We start from the raw sequence: 21236 nt of genomic DNA, 5'->3' as shown, positions 1-21236 counted from the left end.
ATCGACCTAGCTGTGTGTGGCATCACTGGTCCACACGGTTTCCTGTCCCTGCTCCGTGAGGCGGATGCCTGCCGTCCTCACGTCAGGCCACTGGCTGCCGGTGGTCTGGTCAGTTTCCCTGACGGACCCTGTGCTCGCCGTCCCCCATCACGGAGGGAGGGGCCGGAGGGATCGTGTCGTTCAGGGTGGAGCCACTTGGATCAGCTGCAAACAACCGCTGTGCCGTCAGTGCAGACATTTGCTGGTTAACACAGCCTGGCCCAGACTCAGAGCGAGGCCAGGCTTTCTCGAGGGCCCCTGGCTCCCCTCCTTGAAGCAGTGAGTGCCTGGGTGTGTTGGAAGCATTGCCCTTCCACTCAGGCGACGCAGGGGGCAGGGGCACAGGAGAGATGGGGGGAGCTTGTCTGCAGGCTGGGCCACGGGTGGGGGACCTGGCCGCGCACTACTCCTTGAGGAAGGTGGGGAGGGAGTTCTTCGGGAGAGCCTGCTTGTAGCCCCCGGCTGGCAGGGCCTCTGAAACAGCTACCTGAGCGGCCTGGAAGGGTCTGCAGGGGACAGGCTGGTGGGAGCTGCCACCGTGGTGGTGTGAGGATGGGGCTCGTCCAGCCACAGCTGAGAGGGGTGGAGGAACCAAGTTTCTGGTGGGCTTGGTGCACTGAGCCGACCGCCAGGCCCTGAACCCGGAGAGCTCCTTGTCTTGCAAGACGTGGTCCAGGGGGCTCCCTGCCAGGAGGAGGCTATGTGTGTGGAGGGGGGGCTCGGGGTTAGAAGGCCATCCTCGGAGAGGGTCTCCCCCTCCCACGGAACCGTGCGAGGGGGGGGGAAGGTCCCTGCAGAGATCCCTGGAGCACCCCAGGAGATTCTGAGAACAAAAGCCAGCCCTGGAGCATATGCCCCCCCCCAAGTCCGTCAAGTGAAACCTGGCCCTAATTTTTTGTCATCCTCTTCACCAGGCCACCCTGAGGAGCCAGCAGTAACTGGGGGGCGGGGGGGAGGGGCAGCAAGCGGGGAGAGGAGGTCTGAGCAATCGGGCAGGTGGAGCGGAGACACAGCCAACAGTTTAAATTAGTTGTGGAATAAAGTTTTGATTCAGTTGAGACTGGACTTCAGTTCCTGAAAATGACTCTTGCAATAAGTGTGATGGGACAGGTGTGACTGTACCTGAGGTGGGGATGGGCCAGGAGGCACGCCGAGGGCAGGGGATGAAGAGGCAGGAAGGAGTTCCTAGTCTGACTACCTGAGCACATCCTCTTCCTTTCGCTTCAAGCCGTCAGAAAGAAGCTGGGTCAGCGTCAGCCCTGCTGGGGTGCGTGCGGGGCAGCCGGCCACCCTGCAATGTGTCTTTGTGGACGGGGCAGTATGGGTGGGAGAGCAGAGGTCTTCCCCTTTAAAGGCCTGAGATCCCTACCCCATCTCCTGGTATTCAGACTGCTCCAGGTAAAGCGTTGGGGACCCCCAACTGCCCGAGATGATGTTTCCACCACCACCCTGGCAGAATGGGAGCAAAACATGACTTTAGGCAACAGGAAAATAAGGGTGATTCCCTTTCCTGCAGGCCTGGGCTGGTGGATTAGGGGCTGTGATGGCCTCTGACCTCCTGGAAGCCCATGGGTGGTGGGAAGAATTTAGGATGACCCTGTGATTTCCCCCTGGGGCATCTGGGTGAAGCTGGTGCCCTTAACCAAGAAAAGGAGTAGCCTAGACCTGCCTGGCCACCAATGCAGGCCCTGTGACATGCAGATGTGACACCCCAGGTGTGAAGGTGGGGGAGGCCATCACCCCAAGGCAGCAGGTGGCTGCCACCAGCCAGGGCGGACAATCCGGGCAATCGCAGAGGCTCCAGTGGAGGGGGTGGAGGGGTGAGGAGGGAGCCTGCGGGGCGGTAGTAGTGGTCCTGGTCCAGCTGCGCAGCTTCACATGGATCTGTGGGTCTGTCTGTGCAGCACGAGGCCTGTCAGCCTGAATGCCGTGGGGGCGGGGGAGGGGCGAGGGGAGGGAAGAGGAGGAGAAAGAGAGGGAGGAGGGGGAAAGAGGGAGGGCACGGGGTAGGCTGCCGGTGAGGGGAAATCTAGGGGGGAGGGAGAGGTGGGTCCTGGGGATGTGGGAGATAGACAGGGTGGGGGGCGGGAGTGAGATGGGGCGGGGAGGGGCAAGCGGGGAGTCGGGGAAGGCCTGGAGCGCGGTCGGCGGGAAGGGGGCGGCGGGGCTGGGGGTGGATCGGCGCGGCGCGGGGGCGGGCGGAGGGCGGCGCCGCTGCAGTGCGGGACCCACTCGCCCGCCGTCCCCGCGCCCGCGCGTCCCCGCGCAGCCGCCTCCGGCCTCCGGCGCCGCGCATCCAGGTACGCGGGGCTGGGGAGGGGTCTGTTCCGGAAACCCCCGCCGGCCGGGATGCCCCAGGAAGTTTGGCCTTCGGGGAGCCCCCGCCCCCTTGGCCGGTCCGGGTCTGGAAGCCGTGGTCGGGGGGCTGGGGGGCTGGGGGGCCGGGGTCGCCGGTCTGCGTGCTCGGCGCTGGCGGGCTGGCCGGGTTCCGGGCCGTCACTGTGACCTGGCCGAGCGCGAGCCGAACGTGCGGCCCTGCCATTGTTCTCCGGGTTCATCTTCCCAGGAGGCCCGTCCGCGGAGCTTCGTTTGTTTTTGTTTCCCTTTCTTTTCCGGCGGAGCCTGTAAGAGCTCCCCCTGTCCCCCCGCCATCTCCCCGGGAGCTCGCGGAGGGCGCTCCAGGCACACACTGTCCTCCAAAGGGGGAGGGACGGACGCAAGTGAGACCCCATAACCGCCTGGGCTGCACACGCTGGGCCCCGCTTCTCCGTCGTCAGGTTTCTCAGCCGCGCCCGGAGCCCGCCGGATCCCCCTCCATCCCCGCGAGCATCTGTTTAGAGTTGAGCTTTGCCCCCCAGGGTGAGAGGCCTTTGACAGCAGCAGAATAAAACGCCTGGCGTGTCACCAGGTCACGTCGGTCACCAGATAAACCTTACGGTGCGTGTGAGACGCGTGTTCACAGGCCGCGGGAGTCCTGCCCCTCCGAGGTCGGCAGGACTCGCGTTTTCCTCCGCAGGAAGCGGGCAGCGGGTCGCCATGGCCTCGCCAGCGGCTCAGCAGCTGGAGGAGGACGACGGCCTGAGGGGCTGCGAGCTCTACGTGCAGAAGCACGGCGCCCAGCAGGTGCTCAAGGACTGCATCGTGCAGCTCTGCATCTCCAAGCCCGAGCGCCCCATGAGGTTCCTCCGGGAGCACTTCGAGAAGCTGGAGAAGGTTAGTGGCTCCGGCACCCGGTCCTCCCCCCGCCCACCCCCTAGCCGGTGCAGGGGTGTGTGTGTGGCGCCGAAGCCCCGTCGGGCCTCCCCTCCGCTGCCTGCGTGCTCAGGAGGGGGCGGGGCGCCCGCGGGACGGCCTCCTGCGACTCTTCGCGGGGAGGTGGGCAGGGAGGCCACGGTGGCTTCATTCCCGCCACAGAAATCCTCTCTTCTTCCAGTGGCTCAGGGTCTCAGGAGGCCTCCTGGAAGGTGGTGCGGACGTTTGGGAACTGCAGGCTGTGACTATAGCTTGTGGGGTCGCTGGCGGTTCTCAACTTCGGGGACTGGTTAGAGATGCCATTGGCACTGGGGTAAAAGGAAACAGCCCTGATAGAGAGTGTGGCGGGCCGTTGGAGGTCAGATTCCCTCGCTGGCCTGCCCCTCAGACATGTGGGGGGAGTACGTGCCACACCCACGCCCTCTCTCCTGAGGAGGGAATCGCCCAGCTCACTCCTGCATGGATGACAGCTCTCACCCCCTTCCTGGTTCATCCTGGGGGCTCGGGGCTAGGAAGCAGCAGGCTGGGGCAGGAGCCGCTTGTGGTCCCATCCGGCTTTCCCTCCCCGCCTCACGCCTCCTGCCTTCCTCCCTGGCCACCCAGATCTCTCTCTGGGGTGACCTCAGGTTCCTCCTCGTGGTCTTTGTATCACGACCTACCTGTCCCTGGGGACTGAACGGGACCCCAGCTGGGGCCCAGGTCTGTTTTAAGCACCTCTGTGTCCCCGAGCTCAGCGGTGTTTTACTTCTGATGGGCACTCCTGTGGACAGGTAGCTGTAACGCAAAGGAATGGATTTATTTCTTCCTTTTAGAACAGTCTGTTAAAACACATTTTAAAGTAATACATGCCTTTTAAAGAAAAATTGAAAAGTTCAAAAGTAGAAAGAAGAAGTAGAAATCACCTGGAGTCCTTTCCACCTGTTCCCCCCCAACCGTGCATTGTGGTTTTGAAACATAGTTGGAATCATGTTACGGATGCAATTTTATATTTTATGTTGTTCATTTGTTATACATTCTTCATGGTCCTCAGTGTAAGTGATTGTGTAATGTGTTGAGAAGATCCAGAAAAGTTTTCTCAATGTTTTCCTCATGATTAGACAGTTGAGTTGTTTCCAGTGTTTTAATATTAAAAATAACACCACCCATTTTTAATTGGGTTGTTGGTTTTTTGGATATTGAGCTCCATGAGCTGTTTGTATGTTTTGGAGATTAATCCTTTGTCTATTGTTTCATTTGCAAATACTTTCTCCCATTCTGAGGGTTGTTTTTTTATCTTGTTTATGGTTTCCTTTGCTGCGCAAAACATTTTAAGTTTACTTAGTTCCCATTTGTTTATTTATTTTTAAACTTTTCATTACTCTGGGGGAGGGTCAGAAAAGATCTTGCTGTGGTTTTATGTCAAAGAGTGTTTTTCTCTAAGAGTTTTATAGTGTCTGGTTTTACATTTAGGTCTTTAATCCATTTTGAGTTTATTTTTGTGTATTGTGTTAGGGAGTGTTCTAATTTCATTCTTTTACATGTAGCTGTCCAGTTTTCCCAGCACCATTTATTGAAGAGGCTGTCTTTTCTCCATTGTATGTTCTTGCCTCCTTCATTGTAAATTAGGTGACCATATGTGAGTGGGTTTATCTTTGGGCTTTCTATCCTGTACCACTGATCTATATTTCTGTTTTTGTGCCAGTACCATACTGTTTTGATTACTGTAGCTTTGTAGTATAGTTTGAAGTCAGGGAGCCTGATTACTGCAGCTCCATTTTTCTTTCTCAAGATTGCTTTGGCTATTTGGGATCTTTTGTGTTTCCATACAATTTTTTGTCCTAATTCTGTGAAGAATGCCATTGGTAGTTTAACAGGGATTGCATTGAATCTGTAGATTGCTTTAGGTAGTATAGTGATTTTCACAATATTGATTCTTCCAATCCAAGAACGTGGTATATTTCTCCATCTGTTTAAATAGACATTTCACCAAAGAAGACATACAGATGGCCAAGAGACACATGAAAAGATGCTCAACATCACTAACTATTAGAGAAATGGAAATCAAAACTGCAATGAGGTATCTCCTCACACTGGTCAGAATGGCCATTATCAAAAAATCTAGAAACAATAAATGCTGGAGAGGGTGTGGTGAAAAGGGAACCTTCCTGCACTGTTGGTGGGAATGTAAATTGATACAGCCACTATGGAGAACAGTATGGAGGTTCCTTAAAAAACTAAAAATAGAAGTACCATATGACCCAGCAATCCCACTACTGGGCATATACCCTGAGAAAACCATAATTCAAAAAGAGACATGTACCACAATGTTCATTGCAGCACTATTTACAATAGCCAGGACATGGAAGCAACCTAAATGCCCACTGACAGATGAATGGGTAAAGTAGATGTGGCACATATATGCAATAGAATATAACTCAGCCATAAAAAGAAACGAAATTGAGTTATTTGTAGTGAGGTGGATGGACCTAGAGTCTGTCATACAGAGCGAAGTAAGTTAGGAAGAGAAAAACCAATACTGTATGCTAACACATATACATGGAGTCTAAATAATATGGTACTGATGAACTTGGTGGCAGGGCAGGAATAAAGACGCAGACATAGAGAATGGGCTTGAGGACACAGGGTAGGGGGGAAGGGGAAGCTGGGGCAAAGTGATAGTACCACTGACATATGTACACTACCAAATGTAAAATAGCTAGTGAGAAGCAGCTGCATAGCACAGGGAGATCAGCTCGTGCTCTGTGACCACCTAGAGGGGTGGGATAGGGAGGGTGGGAGGGAGACGCAAGAGGGAGGGGATATGGGGACATATGTATGCATATGGCTGATTCACTTTGTTGTACAACAGAAACTAACACAGCTTTGTGAAGCAGTTATGCTCCAATAAACATGTATTAAAAAAAATAATGCCACAGGGACATATTTGTACACAGATTTTTTTTTCCTGTATGTAGTAGTGTTTAGTACAGCTTCTCGGAGATGGAATTATTGAAATCCCAGGTGGAATTACCAGGTCACAGAAGTCTTGCTGGTGTTGTCAAAGAGCTCTCCAAGCGCAGCGTTGATTCAAGCCCCACCAGACAGTGTGCTTGTAGCCACCCACCCTAGTCAGCTTTGGCTGTTTTAATTTAAAAGCCTGTTTTTCAGGGACTCCCCTGGCGGTCCAGTGGTTAGGACTCCACCCTTCCAACACAGAGGGTGTGGGTTCGATCCCTGGTTGGGGAACTAAGATCTCACGTGCTGTGCAGCCAATAAATAAATAAATAAATGAACCTTAAAAAAATAAATAAAAACCTGTTTCTTAGTTGATAGGTGAACATGGCGACCTGGCTTTAATCTTTGGTTACTTTCGAGGTCGCCATGTATGGGGGGAGTCCAGTCGCTGGCCTGTGCACAGAGGACAGGGGACTGGAGCGGGGGGGCGGGGGGGGGGCGGGTGCTTGTTTCCTGCACGTTTGAAGAGGGAGGGTCAGGTGGGTGACAGTACATCCTCATTTAACTCTACTTGTTCACAGATGACCCCAGCCAGGTGACATGTCTCACAGGACGGGACTTCTCCGCCGGACCAAGGCAGGGAGCCCATTAAGAGGCCAGAGGCAGGGTCCAGGCCAGACCTGAGCTGAGGCTGCAGAGTGAGGCTCTCAGCGGGGGACCTCTTGCCCCCAGGGGACATTTCAGTGGCCAAGATGCTTTTGGTTGTTAGACTTGGCAGGGGTGAGGGTGCTCCTGTCCCCTGGGGGTGGAGTGAGGGTGAGGCGGGCTGTTTTCCTTGGGGGGCCTTTCCGGTCTTGCTGGTGGATTGGGGGTGGGGTGAGGAAAGAGGCATGGGCCGTGACTCCTCGGGTTTGGTCCGAGGCCTGAGTGAAGTCCTGAGCCAAGGAGGGGCCAGTGGGAAGAGACGGAGACAGGGTTGGACAGGAAAAAATGAAGAGTAAGGCTTTGGATGTGCTCAAGTTGTCAAAGAGGCTATGAGTTTGGAGCTTGGGGGAGAGGCTGGGGCGAGCACAGGGGTTTAGGAAGATTCATTGATCATTCTTGCCTGGAGAGGCAGTTTACTACCTGCCTTTGACAGCTGAGGACCGAGGTCTGGAAGAGGTAGGGTGACTTGGAAGGCCTAGGTTCCAGGCTTCGGGGCTGATTTGGTGGATTCTCTGAAATCGTGTGCAGGCTTTTATAGGCGGGTGCATTTTACTGGGGAGAACGTCCCCAGTGTTTGCAGTGGATGTTCAAATGGACCTGGGATCCCCAAATGAAAAGTGCCTTAAGGTGTCCTGAGACCCCACGGGGGTCTCATTTCCTGCTGCGTCTGCTGAGCACGGTGACCAGGGAGCTGCTTCAGCCTGGGAGCAGGAAAGGCTCTGGTTTTGGGGCCGCGGTGTGCTGGGTCCCGGGCCCCTCTCTCTGCAGGAGGCTGGCCAGGCCGGAAGCCTGGGGAGGAGCAGTTTTCTCCACTTGTGTGGAGAGCAGGAAGCGTGTGTGTGAGGCCTTGATAAGCAGAGAGGCTGCAGCTGCCGGCACAGGTTGGTGGGGATGGCCCAGCTCTCGGGGTGCTGCCTGGGCCGGGGTGTGGCACCCAGTGCCCAGGCCTCCGTGAGTGAGCCGGTGAGGAGGTGGCCTTATTCCAGGGTGGAGGCTTGAGGGGGGAAGATAGTCCATACCCGCCGGCCAAACACAGCCTTGGAGCTTCTCCAGGATTCAGTCTTGTGGCGGATCGTGTGATGATAAAAGTCATCCAGCCCTTTAACAGTGGGTTTTAAATTGTGCGGGAAAGATTGCTTTATACGGACGCGCCCGTGACCCTGCACCACGTACCCGCCCTACATCCCGAGGACTTTTCTGGCCCCACAGGACACGCTTACGTACGGATGTGGATAATCGTGTATATGTGCAGTTTTTGTTGGCTTTTTTCTTCTTAGTAGCATTTTTTATTGTGCTAAACATACACGACATGGAATTAGCCATTTTGGCCTTTTCTTAGTGTGCATTTCAGTGGCGTGAAGGGCACTCATGTTGCCTTGCATCTTTAGTAGCATTTCTGTGGCCTCTGTGGCTGTAAAGTTTTCCATGACGTGGATGCGTCATCGTTTCTACTTTATTTCCATCGTTTTGTGTTTGATGGCTTTCAGGGTTTTTTGTTTTTTTCCGCTCCAGAAACCACCTTTATGCCAAGGAAATGATTTAAAAGAAAAAATGGGTAACTCTGCAGGTATTTCAGGAAGGGCTCTGGGGGCCGAGTGTCTGTCTGTGTTTACGGCTGTTGAATCTTGTCGCCCATCTGCTCCCCAAGGACCGGGTGAGCGTGTGGTCTTGCGACCCTGAGCCCCCACCCTTTCCCGAGTCCTCGCCGACGCCACTCTGCTCTCTTTTGTGGCCGTGGACGCGTCATCCAGCAGGCTCTCCTTCCTGGGGCAGCGGTGGCTTCCCTCTGGTCCGTTGGTCCGACAGCTGGTGACCCAGGCTCACTCTGTGCCTTTAATGAAACGAGCAAGTTACGCTGTGTTTCCCTTGGGGAGAACCGGCCCGCGGCTTCCCTGGAAGTGAATTCTGTCAGGGCCCACATGGCCCTTCCTGTGGCCCTTCCTGTGGCTGTGGTCTACACTGGGCATCAGATACGTCCGGTGACTGTACGGAGGACCAGCCTGTGTTTCCTGGTGACCAGCACTGCACGTGACATTCTGGTGGCGGACAGAGGCGTCCATTGGCGGAACTACGTTGAACTCCCGAGGGTCTTGGAGGGGCGGTCCGTCCCCCCGGCACGTTGACTGCCCCGGCCTTCCGGTGCTGGGGGGCCACTGGGGAAGCCAGGGTGGAGGGGGTGAGTCCGCTTTCAGCCTGGGGGCCGACAGGAGGCCGTGCCCTGCGGGTGGCGAGGGTTACCGTGGGGCCGTTTTCGGGGAGCACGCTCTCTGGACGAAGGCTTGTCCTCGGGACGATGGGCTTGGCGGCTAACGCCGGGGGGCAGCTCGTGCCACCCCGGAGCCGTGGAAGGCTGGAGCCGCGGAGGCGTTGCTGGAGCGTTGGGTGGGCCGGAGGCTGGGGTGGGCGGGAGGCCGTCTGGAGGTGGCAGGGCGCGGGGACCGGTGGTCCAGGCTGTAGTCTGGGCGTGTTCTGGTGGCTCCCGTTCTGCAGCGTAGAGAGGCCCCGGGGAGGGTGTGCGAGCGAGGGGACAAGAGGCATGTGGGAAGTCTCTGTGCCTCCCTGTGATGTTTGCTGTGAACCTATAACTACCTAGGGAAACCAAGTCTTTGAAATTAAAAAGGAAAAGAAAGTGGGTGCCCCCATGCCTTTGGGCCCGATGGTTTCTTCCCTGGTCGTCGGATGTCTGCTTCACTGAGGGGCGGGCGTCCGGGAGGCCGAGTGGGTGGGGCACTGGGAAGGTGGAATGAGGAGGGTTTGCAGAGCAGCTGGGGTGCGGGGGCTGGGGTTCCCAGGGTTCTGAGTGCGGGTGGGAGGGTCCTGGGCGCTCTTAGACCGGGCAGCCGGTCCCAAGGTCTGCTGGAGGGTGGTGGAGGCAGCGAGCTTTGCGGGAGGCTGAGGCTGGGGGTGCAGGGGTGGCTGGAGACACTGGTGGCCGGGGTCCTCCCCAGGCTCAGATGGGCCTCAGAGCACCAACCAGCGCTTCGAGGGAATGACAGCCACCACTGATACGCTACTATTGACTGAAGTCCGCGGCGCCCCTGAGGGTTCGCTCTTGTTGTACGTTCTGTGGGTTTGGACAAACCTATGACATGTTCCATCATCATAGCGTCATGCAGAGTAGCCACTGCCCTAAAAATCCCCTTTGCTCCACCTGTTCGCCCCTCCCCCCCGCCCCCCCCAGCCCCCAGCAACCCCTGATCCTTTCACTGTCTCCATAGTTTTCGCCTTTTCTAGCTACAGCGTTTAGCCTTTTCAGACTGGCTTCTTTCAGTTAGTGATACATACTTAAGCTTCCTCCAAGTCTTCTCATGACTTAATAATAGCTCATTTATTTTTATTGCTGAATAATGTTCCATTGTCTGGATGGACCCCAGTTTATTTATCGATCATCTGCTGAACGACGTCTTGGTTGTTGCCAAGTTTTAGCAATTGTGAATAAAGCTGCTATACAGGTCCGTGTGTAGGTTTTTATGTGATGTAAGTTTTAACTCATTTTGATAAATACCAGGAGTGCAATTGCTGGGTTGCATGAAGACAGACACGAGATTGTCTTCCAGAGTGGCTGCACCAGGAGTTCCCCGGTCGTCCAGAGGTCAGGACTCCACGCTGTCCCCGCCGAGGGCCCGGGTTCAATCCTTTGTTGGGGAACTCGGATCCCACGAGCCGTGTGGCACGGCAAAAAAAACAAGACAAAATAAGACAAAAACAAACAAACAAAAAACAAAGTGGCGGTGCCATTGTGCATCCCCACCAGCCACGGATGAGGTTCCTGCCCCTCCACACCCTCGCCAGCCTTTGGTGTCGTCACCGTCTGGATTTTGGCTGTCCCGATAGGTGTGTAGTGGTGCCTCATTGCTGTTTTTTTTGTTTTTTTTTTTTGTTTTTTTTTTGCAGTACGCGGGCCTCTCGCTGTTGTGGCGTCTCCAGCTGCGGAGCACAGGCTCCGGACACGCAGGCTCAGTGGCCATGGCTCACGGGCCCAGCCGCTCCACGGCATGTGGGATCTTCCCGGACCGGGGCACGAACCCGTGTCCCCTGCATCGGCAGGCGGACTCCCAACCACTGCGCCACTGGGGAAGCCCTAAGCAATCTCTTATTGTTGCTTGTTGGATTAAAAAATTTTTTTAAGCACTGCAAGGGCCATTCTGGTACAGATATATTTTTGATGTCTCTCATTGTTTCCTTAGGTTGTATTTTAAGAAATAGGATTATGAAGCTCAGAGCACCCACTGATAGTTATACCAGTTCTCCCAAAAGGTTTCATTCATTCATTCATTCATCTCACCAATACTTACTGAACACTTGCTCTGTGCCGGGCGCTGTTCCAGGTGCTGAGGACGTGGTGGTGAGCTCCCTGGGAAGCACAGCGTTTCCCATCCGAGCTTGTGTGACAGCGGGGCCGTGACTGGGGAGGACACGGCATCTGCCTTGTGTTCATCCGGTCACATCGGAGATCCTGGGAAGGTGTGTGTAAATCAGAACTTTAGAATTTGAGAATGAAGTACCCAGTGCAACATGTTATTTCAAGGGGTCCCAGGATGAGTTTAAGTCTTTTTTTCACTCAGAAACCGAATCCTTTGACTATAACCCAATGAAGTTACAAATTATTAATAAAAAGGTAGCCAGAAAAATCCAGAAAGAGCCAGAAGCCTCTGCATACATTTGGAAATCAATAGTGAGCTTTTGCTCGGCTTATCAGTTAAAGATTGTCACGATAAAAAATGAGGAAATATTTAGGCTGAGTGACAATAAGAGCATTGCATGTCAAAACATGTGGAATGCAGCAAAATTGGTACTTAGGGAAAATTTATAGCTTCATTAGAAAATCAGATGATAAATGAACGAGCCGTGTGTCGTAGTTTCCTCGGGTGCCATACAGTTCTGGAAGCCGGAAGCCCCAGATCAACGCTTTGTCAGGGGTGGTCGCTTCTGGGGGCTCTGACGGGGGGCGGGGTCCGCCGCAGCCCCCCTCCAGCTTCTGGGGGCTGCCCTTTACTGGCAGACGCATCACCAGACTGCCCCTGTGTTCGGCCCTGTGTGTCTGTGTCCAAACTTCCTCTTTTTATAAGGACACCCATCGTTGGATTAGGGCCACTCTAATCCAGGATGACCTTGTCTTAACTTGATTGTATCTGTGAAGAGTTATTTCCAAATAAAACCACTCTCTGAGGTTCTGGGTGGACATGAATTTTTGAGGGACCCCTTTCAACCTACTGCGCAGGTGCCACCTGAGAAGCCAGGAATAGAGGAAGAAAGCAAGACAGAAACGAGGAAAAATTATAAGGGTAAAAGCAGAAGTTAATGAAGCAGAAATCGAAGAAATAGCAGACAATAAAATCAGAGTCTGACTCCGAAGAGATGGATGAAACAAACATTGGAGAGGGCTGCCACGTCCTGAAGAGACACACAAACTGTAATTTGCCACAGGTTGGGGAGGAGGGGGGCAAGGGGTGAGCTCAGAACTGCCCACGTCCCCTGGTTCAGCTCTTCTCATCTGGGTGGACTCAGGAGGCATCTCTTCCAGGAAGCCCTCTTGGACTCCTCCTTGCTGAGGATGGTCTAAGAGCCTGCCACTGCTGGTGCAGCCCCTTGTACCTGGTCCTTTGGTGGTGCTCACCCGTTGTCTTGCTGTGACCACCATCTCTGTCCTGTTTGAGCTCTAACAGTAACCTCCTTCATGAAAGAACTATGCCTTTTTCCCTGTTGCATTTTCTGTCTGAGGCCTGGTATACAGAAGGTGCTCAATAAATGATCGAAGCTCTGTGTTTCTCTTCTTGCCTTGCCGCTGGGTGGCTGGGTGCCCTGGACACGTCCCTTACCCTAGGTATCCCCTACGCGGGACGTCCCTCACCCTAGGAATCCCCTACGAGGGATGGGGCAGCCGGTGTCCTTGCCCAGCCAGACAGGGAGGGGAGCAGAGGGGAGGGATTCCACTGTCCCAGGCTCCCAGGCGTGTGTGCTGTTGTGTGGGGGGGTCAGCTCAGTTCTGGAAAGTCTCCCTAGACCCCCCTCCGTGTTGTCTCTTCTCAGGCTGGAAGCCTGCATTTCACCCCTCGCGTAGTAGAACATGGTCAGAAGGTGATGAAGCACGTCGTTCATGGCCCAGGAGCTCTGGGTCCCGAGGGCAGGACGGGGACGGTCCCTGGAGCTGCCTTACGCGTTTCGGGGCAGATTCTGGCCGCGGAGCTTTCTGGAAACACTGTTCCCACACTCTTGTTATGAAGATTCCTTTGGCCTGATCGCCTGTCCTGACCCCGTGCCCTCTACCATTCACAGCCAAGACAACTCAGCAGCATGAAAACAGGAGGCAGGAAAGGGGAGCTCTGAGAATTAGAGGTTTTCCCGGAATCTCCCGGGGCGGGAGAGGGATGCCATCCAGAAATAACGGTCTGGCGTGGTCGAGGCAGAGCCTGGGGGCGGTCATCCCACTGCGCCCTGGGGGGCCCTGGCTCCCGGCCCCCCCCCCCGTGTCCTCTCAAAATCCCCTGAAGTGGCTTCGTGTTTTGAACCACCTGTATCCTGCCTCATTTGACCCTTTGCTGCCAGAGACGGAAAATCATCTCCGTGCCAGGACAGGGCTGCTTACTGGTCCAAGAAAACAAGGCCTGGGCCGCGGCTTTCTTGAAGACAAATGGCTTCTGGTGGCTGCACAGGGAGCCTGGGGTCCTCACCGTGACTGCGGACCCTGGGTCAGCCACTGTCTGTAGGGTCTGTGGGCCATTCCCAAGGCTAGGTCGCTCCGTTATCTCGAAGTCAGTGTGTCCAGAACCCAATTCAACGTCAGCCAGATCAAAACCAAATCAATACACAGAAAGTGGCAAAGGGTGTTGGGGGATGGCACTGCTGCTGGGAGCGGCTGGTGGAGAGTGCTGGGAGGTTCTTCACTGAGCTGAGCACGAGCCCCCGTGGGACCCAGCATTCCTGCCCCAGGGGTATCCCCAAGAATTGAACACGGCACCGAGACGCACACGTGCACCCTCACGTCCATGGCAGCGCTACTCACAGCAGCCAAAGGATGGAGCCAGCCCATGTCCACCAGCTCACTAATGGAGCATCGAGATGTGACACCGCGGAGTACGATTCAGCCACCAAAAGGAGAGACGTGCTGACACCTGCCACAACGTGGGTGCTCCTTGAAGACAGTGTGCCGAGTGGGAGAAGTCTGACACGGGAGGGCACGTACCGTATGATTCTGTCCATGGCCATGTCCAGAATGGGCGGATCCACGGAGGCAGAAGGTAGGTTAGTGGGTGCTAGGCCTGGGTGGAGGGCATGGAGGGGCTGCCAGTGGGGTACCCGGGTATTTTGGGGTGATGAAACGTTTGGATCTAGCTGTTAGAGAGGTTTGCGTAACATTGTGGATGTACCGAATGCCACAGGCTTGCATGCTTTAAAACGGCTGATTGTTAATTTTATGTTGTGCGAATTTTACCTCAACTTAAGAGAAGTTCCCTCGTTTGCTGAGACAAGCGCCTGTCGGCTCCCTCGCTTCTACGGGAAGCCTGGGGTCGTTTCCTCCCGACCTCACCTTCATCACTGCCCACGTCTCTGCCCCGTGTCACCGTCACCTCCGAGCCTGGGCACTCCCACATGGCCTGACCTTCCGGACGTCCTTTGGTGGCCCGGGGCCTCTGCTGGTTCCTCTCTCCTGCGCGCTGGCAGAGCCCCGGTGTCACTATAAACAGTTTACGCTGCAGTGCAGGGGCCTTTCCCACTCATGTCTCCCAAATCCCGCTTTAAGACCCCACTGACTCATTTTTGTGTATATTACTGTTCTTTTTTTTTTTTTTTCTGGCCACACGGCTTGTGGGATCTTAGTTCCCCCAACCAGGGGTTGAACCCGAGCCCTCGGCAGTGAGAGCTCGGAGTCCTAATCACTGGACCACCAGGGAATTCCCTTACTGTTCTTATTTTTAATAATTTCTAAGAGCAAAGGCCCAGAGTCTCTCACTTGAGATGCAACTGACATTTCTATTGATAGTGAAAATTCGTGGTTTACAAGAACAGTCAGTGACGTTTGTAATGATTTCCATAAAAGTGGGAGTCTTACTGACAGTCTTAACTTTGAGTAGAATTAACGTACAATGTAAATAACACATTTCCGGCGTGTCACCCAGTAATTCACAAAGGGTGGGAAATAACCCAGTGACTCCTGGCTCCAGGAAGATGTTGGCGCTGGTCTCAGAAAGGATGAGATGACTGTTGTCAGGGTAACAGAGGAGTGGCAAGGTGAGTACTTGGAAGGCAGTTCTGGAGCGATCGGTGGTTGCTGGTGTGTCCAGAGCTGACCCTCAGGGAAACCCCTCCTTCCTGCCCACGAGGCACCTGGGGCTGTTCCTCAGCCTTGGAAGCGTTGGGTGTTGGATGAAGACCCTGTGTATGTTGGCGTGAGTCGGAGCTGCTCTCCTGGCTTTGGCTGTTGTGTAGGGTCGTGTGTAGGTGCAAGAGCTCATAGAGCTGGTTCCTCCTGTGACCATCCGGGGCCGTGTGCTGGGAAGCCCGGTCCCATCCAGGGACCAGCTGGTCGCCAGGTTGCTCTGGGGAACTGGAGCTGGAGGGTCGGCTGTGGGAGACCCCGTCACTCCATGTACCTTTGCACTTTTTGGGTTTTGTGCCCTCTGTGTGTAAACAGAGTTTTTAAAAAGCAGTAATGAAAAGCGCGGGAAGAAGACGAGAGGTTTGCTTCCCTGTTCCGCGCCCACCTCCTGTTTCCTGCACGTTGGTGAGCAGAGCGGGGGCACTTCCTGCCCTCGGGTGAACCGCTGGGGCTGGGGGGCCTCAGAGGCTCGCCGGGGCCTTGGACCCTGTGGGCTGAGCTCTGGGGTCTGGTAGCAACTTTGACACGTTGCTCAAAGTGTGAAGGAACAGAAAGCCTTCTGGAGCCAGGGCTCTGTGGCCGGCAGGGCTGTGGGCTGGGAAGAGGTGGGCTTGGAGGTAGCCTTGAAGTCCAGGGAGGCGGGTCGGGCGGGCCCGGCTGGGACGCGCTGGGTCCCCGGCCTTCCTGGGACCCCGTGACCTCCCGGGACAGACTCTGGGGTTCTGCCGAGATGGCCTCTCTTCTCACCCGCTCTGCGTTGTCCCCCCTCCAGGAAGAAAACCGACAGATCCTGGCACAGCAGAAGTCAGCCTCCCAGTCGGACTCGCACGATGAGGAAGTGTCCCCGTCGCCGCCCAACCCGGTGGTGCAAGCCCGGCACCGGCGTGGGGGAGTGAGCGCCGAAGTGTACACAGAGGAGGATGCCGTGTCCTACGTGCGGAAGGTGGGCCTCGACCCCCCCCCCCCCCGCCCTGCATCCCAGCCCGCATCCCAGGCGTCGGGGCCTTGGCCTCCCTTCTTCTTCCAGAAGGTCGTTGTGGTCCCTGCTGGCCTGAGCCCGGTGCGCACCTGCCTGAGGCTCTCTTGGGACCACCCCACCCCCATGGTTCTGTGACCCCAGTAGGCTGGGGACAGGGCGGGATGGCCAGGTCGTGGGGTGTGGGAGGAGGAGCCCCGTGTCCAGGGCCTCGTGGGTCCTGTTCTGGCTTCACCCTCGAGGCTGGACCCCAGCCTCAGAGCCGCCTGGGGGTAGCCCGCCCCCGCCCTGGACGTCACCCTCCCTCTCTCTCCGGCCCTCCTGCTGAGCAGGGCACCCCTTTGTCAGGGGCCTCCCCGACGTGAGAGCACTGGTGGCTGCGTGTGCCCCTGAGCCCTGCCTTGGGCGTGCCTGCCATTCCATCTTACGCATTTCTACAGCCAGCTTTACTCTTTAAAAAGATTCTTTTTATTTTTACTTTTTGACCTATTACAAACATTTATTTTATAATATGGCAAAATGTGCGTAGTAGAATTGACGTCTGTGTCGGCTCAAGCTGCCGTAACAAAAGACTTAAACAACTGACATTTACCCTCTCACAGTCTCTAGGCTGGGAGCCCAAGATCCAGGTGCCGGCAGGGTGGGTTTCTGGTGAGAACCCTCTTCTCTTCCTGGCCCCCAGGCGGCCGCCTTCTCGCCTGTTCTCACGTGGCGGGGGGGTGGGGAGCGCAAGATCTTTAGGTCTCGACTTACGAGGGTGCGGATCCTGTCTTGGGGGCCCACCTAACACCAGTCACCTCCCGAGGCCCCATCACTAAACACCTTACCATGGGGGCTAGGGCTTCGACACGTGAATTTGGGGACAGTTGGGCAACAGCACCTCTTTAACCATGTTTAGCATCCAGGTCACATTCTCACCATTGTGCCACGGTCACCGCCGTCATCTCCAGAATGTTTTCATCTTGCAAATCTGAACCTCTGTCCCCATGAAACAACCATGCCCAGTCCCTCCCTGGTACTGAGTCCTTTTATAATCAGGGAATAAAACCAGTAAGAGTGCAGCTTAAAAGCCCACCGTCCAGCCCGGAGGAGATCCCCAGACAAACCCAGACGAAGGGACGTTCTGCAAAATCACTGCCAGTCGTCCTCTGAGAAACTGTCACAGACCAGAGGGGCTGAAGGGCCACGGCGACTGCATGTGGCCTGGGTGGGATCTGGGTAAAACCAAGGAAACAGGACAGACATGTGGGTTTAGTTGCTAGGATGGCGCCCAGCTGGTTCCCTAAGTGTGACGTGTCACCACAATAACCCAGGGTGTTACAGGAGGGGAGGGGTGCAGCGTGTAGGAAGAGACCTTCCTCTCGAGGCCTGCACGTCCGAGCTGTTACACAGTTGCTGGAGCTGGAGTGTCACCACAGTAACCCAGGGTGTTGCAGGAGGGGAGGGGGTGCAGCGTGTAGGAAGAGACCTTCCTCTCGAGGCCTGCACGTCCGAGCTGTTACACAGTTGCTGGAGCTGGAGTGGCTTTTCAGGGGCTCCATCCTGCCCCTCAGGGATCCCTTTGTAAAGGGTTCCATGGTTTTAGATGCGGCGTAACCACATGCGGGGTCCCGACGTCACCACCCGCCCCCAGCCTGGAAGAGATTTCGGGGCAGCTGAGCACGAGGTGGGGGTCACGTGCCGGTGCAGACAGCCTCCCCTCGGTGTCTTTTGAGGGAGGAATCTTGGCGTTGGAAATACCAGTGCTGGTCGTCAGCTGGGCGTTGATTCACCGGACACACCTCGAGCTTTCCAGGCTGGTCTCAGCGGGCGTGGGGATGACTTTTTACCCACATTTTAGCCAACAAGGTCCAGGCCCTTACCCACCCCTTCCATAACCACCTGAAAGGGTGGAGCCAGCCTTGGGTCAAGGTATCTTTTTTTTTTCCAGTTTTCAAATATTTCAACAAGTATTTGTTACCTAAAAAAAGCCAGTGGAGTAAAGAAATAAAAACAAAAGACATAATAATCCAAGGGCCTGGAGGCCTTGTAGCATCTTTTTTTTTTTTTTTTTTTTTTTGCGGTACGCAGGCCCCTCACTGTTGTGGCCTCTCCCGTTGCGGAGCACAGGCTCCGGACGCGCAGGCTCAGCGGCCATGGCTCACGGGCCCAGCCGCTCTGCGGCATGTGGGATCCTCCCGGACTGGGGCACAAACCCGCGTCCCCTGCATCGGCAGGCGGACTCCCAACCACTGTGCCACCAGGGAAGCCCCCTTGTAGCATCTTTTACAGGCTCTGAAGCCCACCGGCATCTGTCTACCAAGACCCCGAGTTCTGGACGATACGCCAATTCTCAGGTCACTCTGGGCCCCTTGTCTCTTCTTTATTTTTCAGATTTCCAAAAATTGTGACATGCAGCTAGCATTTCAAGATTTCTGTCTACCTTCACTGGTAATAACACCTTGAAGGCTGAGTGGCCCGATTTCTCGGGGTCAAGGAAGGGCCCAAGGGGCTAGCTGGGTCCAGGCCCTGGTCCAGGGTGCCCACAGGTCTGACTCTCCTGGGCTTCCCCGCAGGTCATCCCCAAGGACTACAAGACTATGACGGCACTGGCCAAAGCCATCTCCAAGAACGTGCTCTTTGCTCACCTGGACGACAACGAGAGAAGGTAGGTGTGGGAATGGGGCTGGTGGGATGTCCAACTCCAGGGGACACGGGTCAGTTTTGGAAGCACGGGCTCATGGGGCAGGGGTGGCCTCTAGAAATTTAGCGCTGTGTACACTTGGGCTGCCGCCTCAAATCTGGGTTGGGATCCAAAGTGCCCGCAGGCCAACCTTGTCACGGCAAGACTTCTCTTCTGCTTGCAGAGGGCCTGCCGTGCCCGAGCTGAACTCACTGCCTCGTGGGCTTACGGGTGAAATGCACGTCTGTCCGCGGAGCACGGGGTCCTGAGGGAGGGTGACTGAGCTGGGGTGGCGCGCAGCACGGGCTGGAAGGGCCTCGGGTGGATGTGGGGTGGGGGCGAGAGTTACTCCAGGGAGGGGCCTGGGGGCAGTGAAGGGGCTGGCATGCTCTGCTTGGCGATGGCGAGCATGTAAATAATTGGGAAAACTGGAAAACGTTAAGCCACAAAGCAAAAATAATCACTGGGAATGTTTTGGGGGCAGTCCTTCAGGATTTAATCTATGCACATACCGTAACCCTGTATTCACAAAACGGAATGACGTTCTCCGTAGTTTGTCGCACTTGAGAGGTGGTGAGCGTCTCTCTTTGTCAGTAGAGGCTTTCGTGGTCTGTGGTCCCCATTTCTATAGGGTTGTGTGATGTGGCTGCTCTCCTGCCGTGGCTGTTTGCGTTTTTTATGATAAACAGCATTTTGATGACATGCCCATACTCGTATGCTCGTCGGGAGTATTTGTCTGTTTCTTTAAGATAAACTCCTCGACGTGGATCAAAGGGTAAATGATGTTTGAAAAAAATTTTTTTTTTCCGTTCTTGGCAAACGGTGATTCTTCATTAGAATAACCGAGCACATTTTGAGAACAGTCCATGCGAGATGTGCAGATGACATACAGATACGCGGAGTGAAGGGAGAAGAGGCCACTTTGCGTCCCCCTCCCCACAGTGACCACCAGCCGTGGCCTGGACTGGCCCCTCCAGGCCGTTCTCCGCGTGCGTATCATGTGGAAACAGGTGGGACACACACACCTTCCGTGGCGCGGGCCGGGGGCCTCCCGTGTGGCCACTGTGCGGTGGCTGTGGACGTGCAGCTCCACCAAGGGACGGGTCGGTTTGTCCACCGCTCCCCTTGCCCAAGTCCCTGTGGACGTTTCTAGTTTCCCATGGTGCGGGGTCTCAGTGAAGAGCGAGGAATGGTGCTTCTGCAGGATAGGGTGGCTGGCATGCCAGTGTGGGTTTTTAGGCTTTTGATACGTTGTGTTGGCTGGTCCCAGGAGGGCCGCAGGGACATCCAGAGGACCTGCAATTGGGGGTGGTCCCTCCTCGCCCGCAGCGTACTTCCCAGGCGGGGTGGCTGTGATCCAGGCTGAGGTGGAGATGCCCTGTCTGCAGAAGCCCGTGGCACGGGGCAGGGGCGGGGCTGGCCGGTCCTCCGTCTTGGACCCATCCGTCCGTGCCCGCTCCCTGGGGGAGTCAGCCTCACCACGCCCTCTGCTCTCCAGCACTTGCCGGCTCCTGGTGGATCCACGGAAGGTGGACACGTGTGAGACACCTCGCGGTCGCCCTCCCCCATCTCCCTCTGCTGAGTTGGCTTCCCCTGCCCCGGACACACCGGGTACGATCGCCTTATTTCACGTTTGAGGAGAGAGGGTGTCGTTTCTCTGATTACTGGTGACACTTTGCTCAGTTCATGGCCTTGGAAGCTGCTCAGTGGTTCACTGGCCTGGACTCTTCTGCCCAGAACAAAAGGGTTTGGACTCAGAATCACAATGCTTTTCAGCAGGTCACACCCTTTCATGGCCCCTTCCAGCTCCCAGGTAGCAGCAGGTTCAGAAAGTCTTAGCTTAGGGCCAGCCTGGCCGAGGCAGCTGAGCTGGACTCCCTCTCTGGGCCGTTCCGGGTGTGTGTGTCCAGGAAACGTATGCTGGAGTCCTGCGCCCTCGGCCCTAAGTTCCCAGAGCCACACGGCTCCCTCTGCCTCAGACTTTACTGCATCCGAGAGCCAGGTGGACAAGAAGTGGAGGAAGCAGATGGTTGGATTAAGATTCCTCTTTTCCAGGCTGGATTGGAAAGAAAGCTTTCACACGGGAAGCGTCTGCTTTAGATCTTTTGTTTTGCACAGAGGAAAACTCACTTTCCAGATCGAAGCCCGCACAGGCTCCCGTTTCTGGCTACGGCTTCTAAAGAGACGGGCTGACGGTTCAGGAAGCGGGTTCCAGAGGCCATGGGCAGGGAGACGCTGTCCCCTGACCTTCCACGTGACATCTCCCGGTGCAGCATCCAGGGCCTTTGCTTCTCTCAGTGCGCTGGACGCTGGGCTTCGCAGCTTTGTCTCTGCTCAGTTGCGGTCTGGCG

The 21236-nt window shown here is 55.7% G+C and overlaps 1 protein-coding gene across 8 annotated transcripts in view; it reads left to right on the top strand.

The window, feature by feature from the left end:
• Window positions 1-1907: 1907 nt before the first annotated feature.
• PRKAR1B (protein kinase cAMP-dependent type I regulatory subunit beta) overlaps window positions 1908-21236 on the top strand; it is an 85728-nt gene continuing 66399 nt past the window's right edge. For 2 of the 8 annotated variants that reach the window (XM_060284196.1, XM_060284197.1), the window contains exons 1-4: window positions 2843-2898; window positions 3056-3252; window positions 16020-16190; window positions 18779-18870. In XM_060284196.1, the coding sequence (XP_060140179.1) occupies window positions 3076-3252; window positions 16020-16190; window positions 18779-18870 (440 nt within the window). In that variant the 5' untranslated portion in view covers window positions 2843-2898; window positions 3056-3075. Of the gene's footprint in view, window positions 1930-2041; window positions 2086-2217; window positions 2340-2422; window positions 2977-3055; window positions 3253-16019; window positions 16191-18778; window positions 18871-21236 lie in introns of those variants that run through there. The other 6 variants (XM_060284194.1, XM_060284193.1, XM_030851074.3 and 3 more) reach the window with 6 other exon arrangements.

The sequence above is a fragment of the Globicephala melas genome, chromosome 15 (assembly GCF_963455315.2).
Source record: "Globicephala melas chromosome 15, mGloMel1.2, whole genome shotgun sequence".
NCBI lineage: Eukaryota > Metazoa > Chordata > Mammalia > Artiodactyla > Delphinidae > Globicephala > Globicephala melas.
Note: the sequence above shows the minus strand (reverse complement) of the source record. Positions and strands in the feature narration are given on the sequence as shown.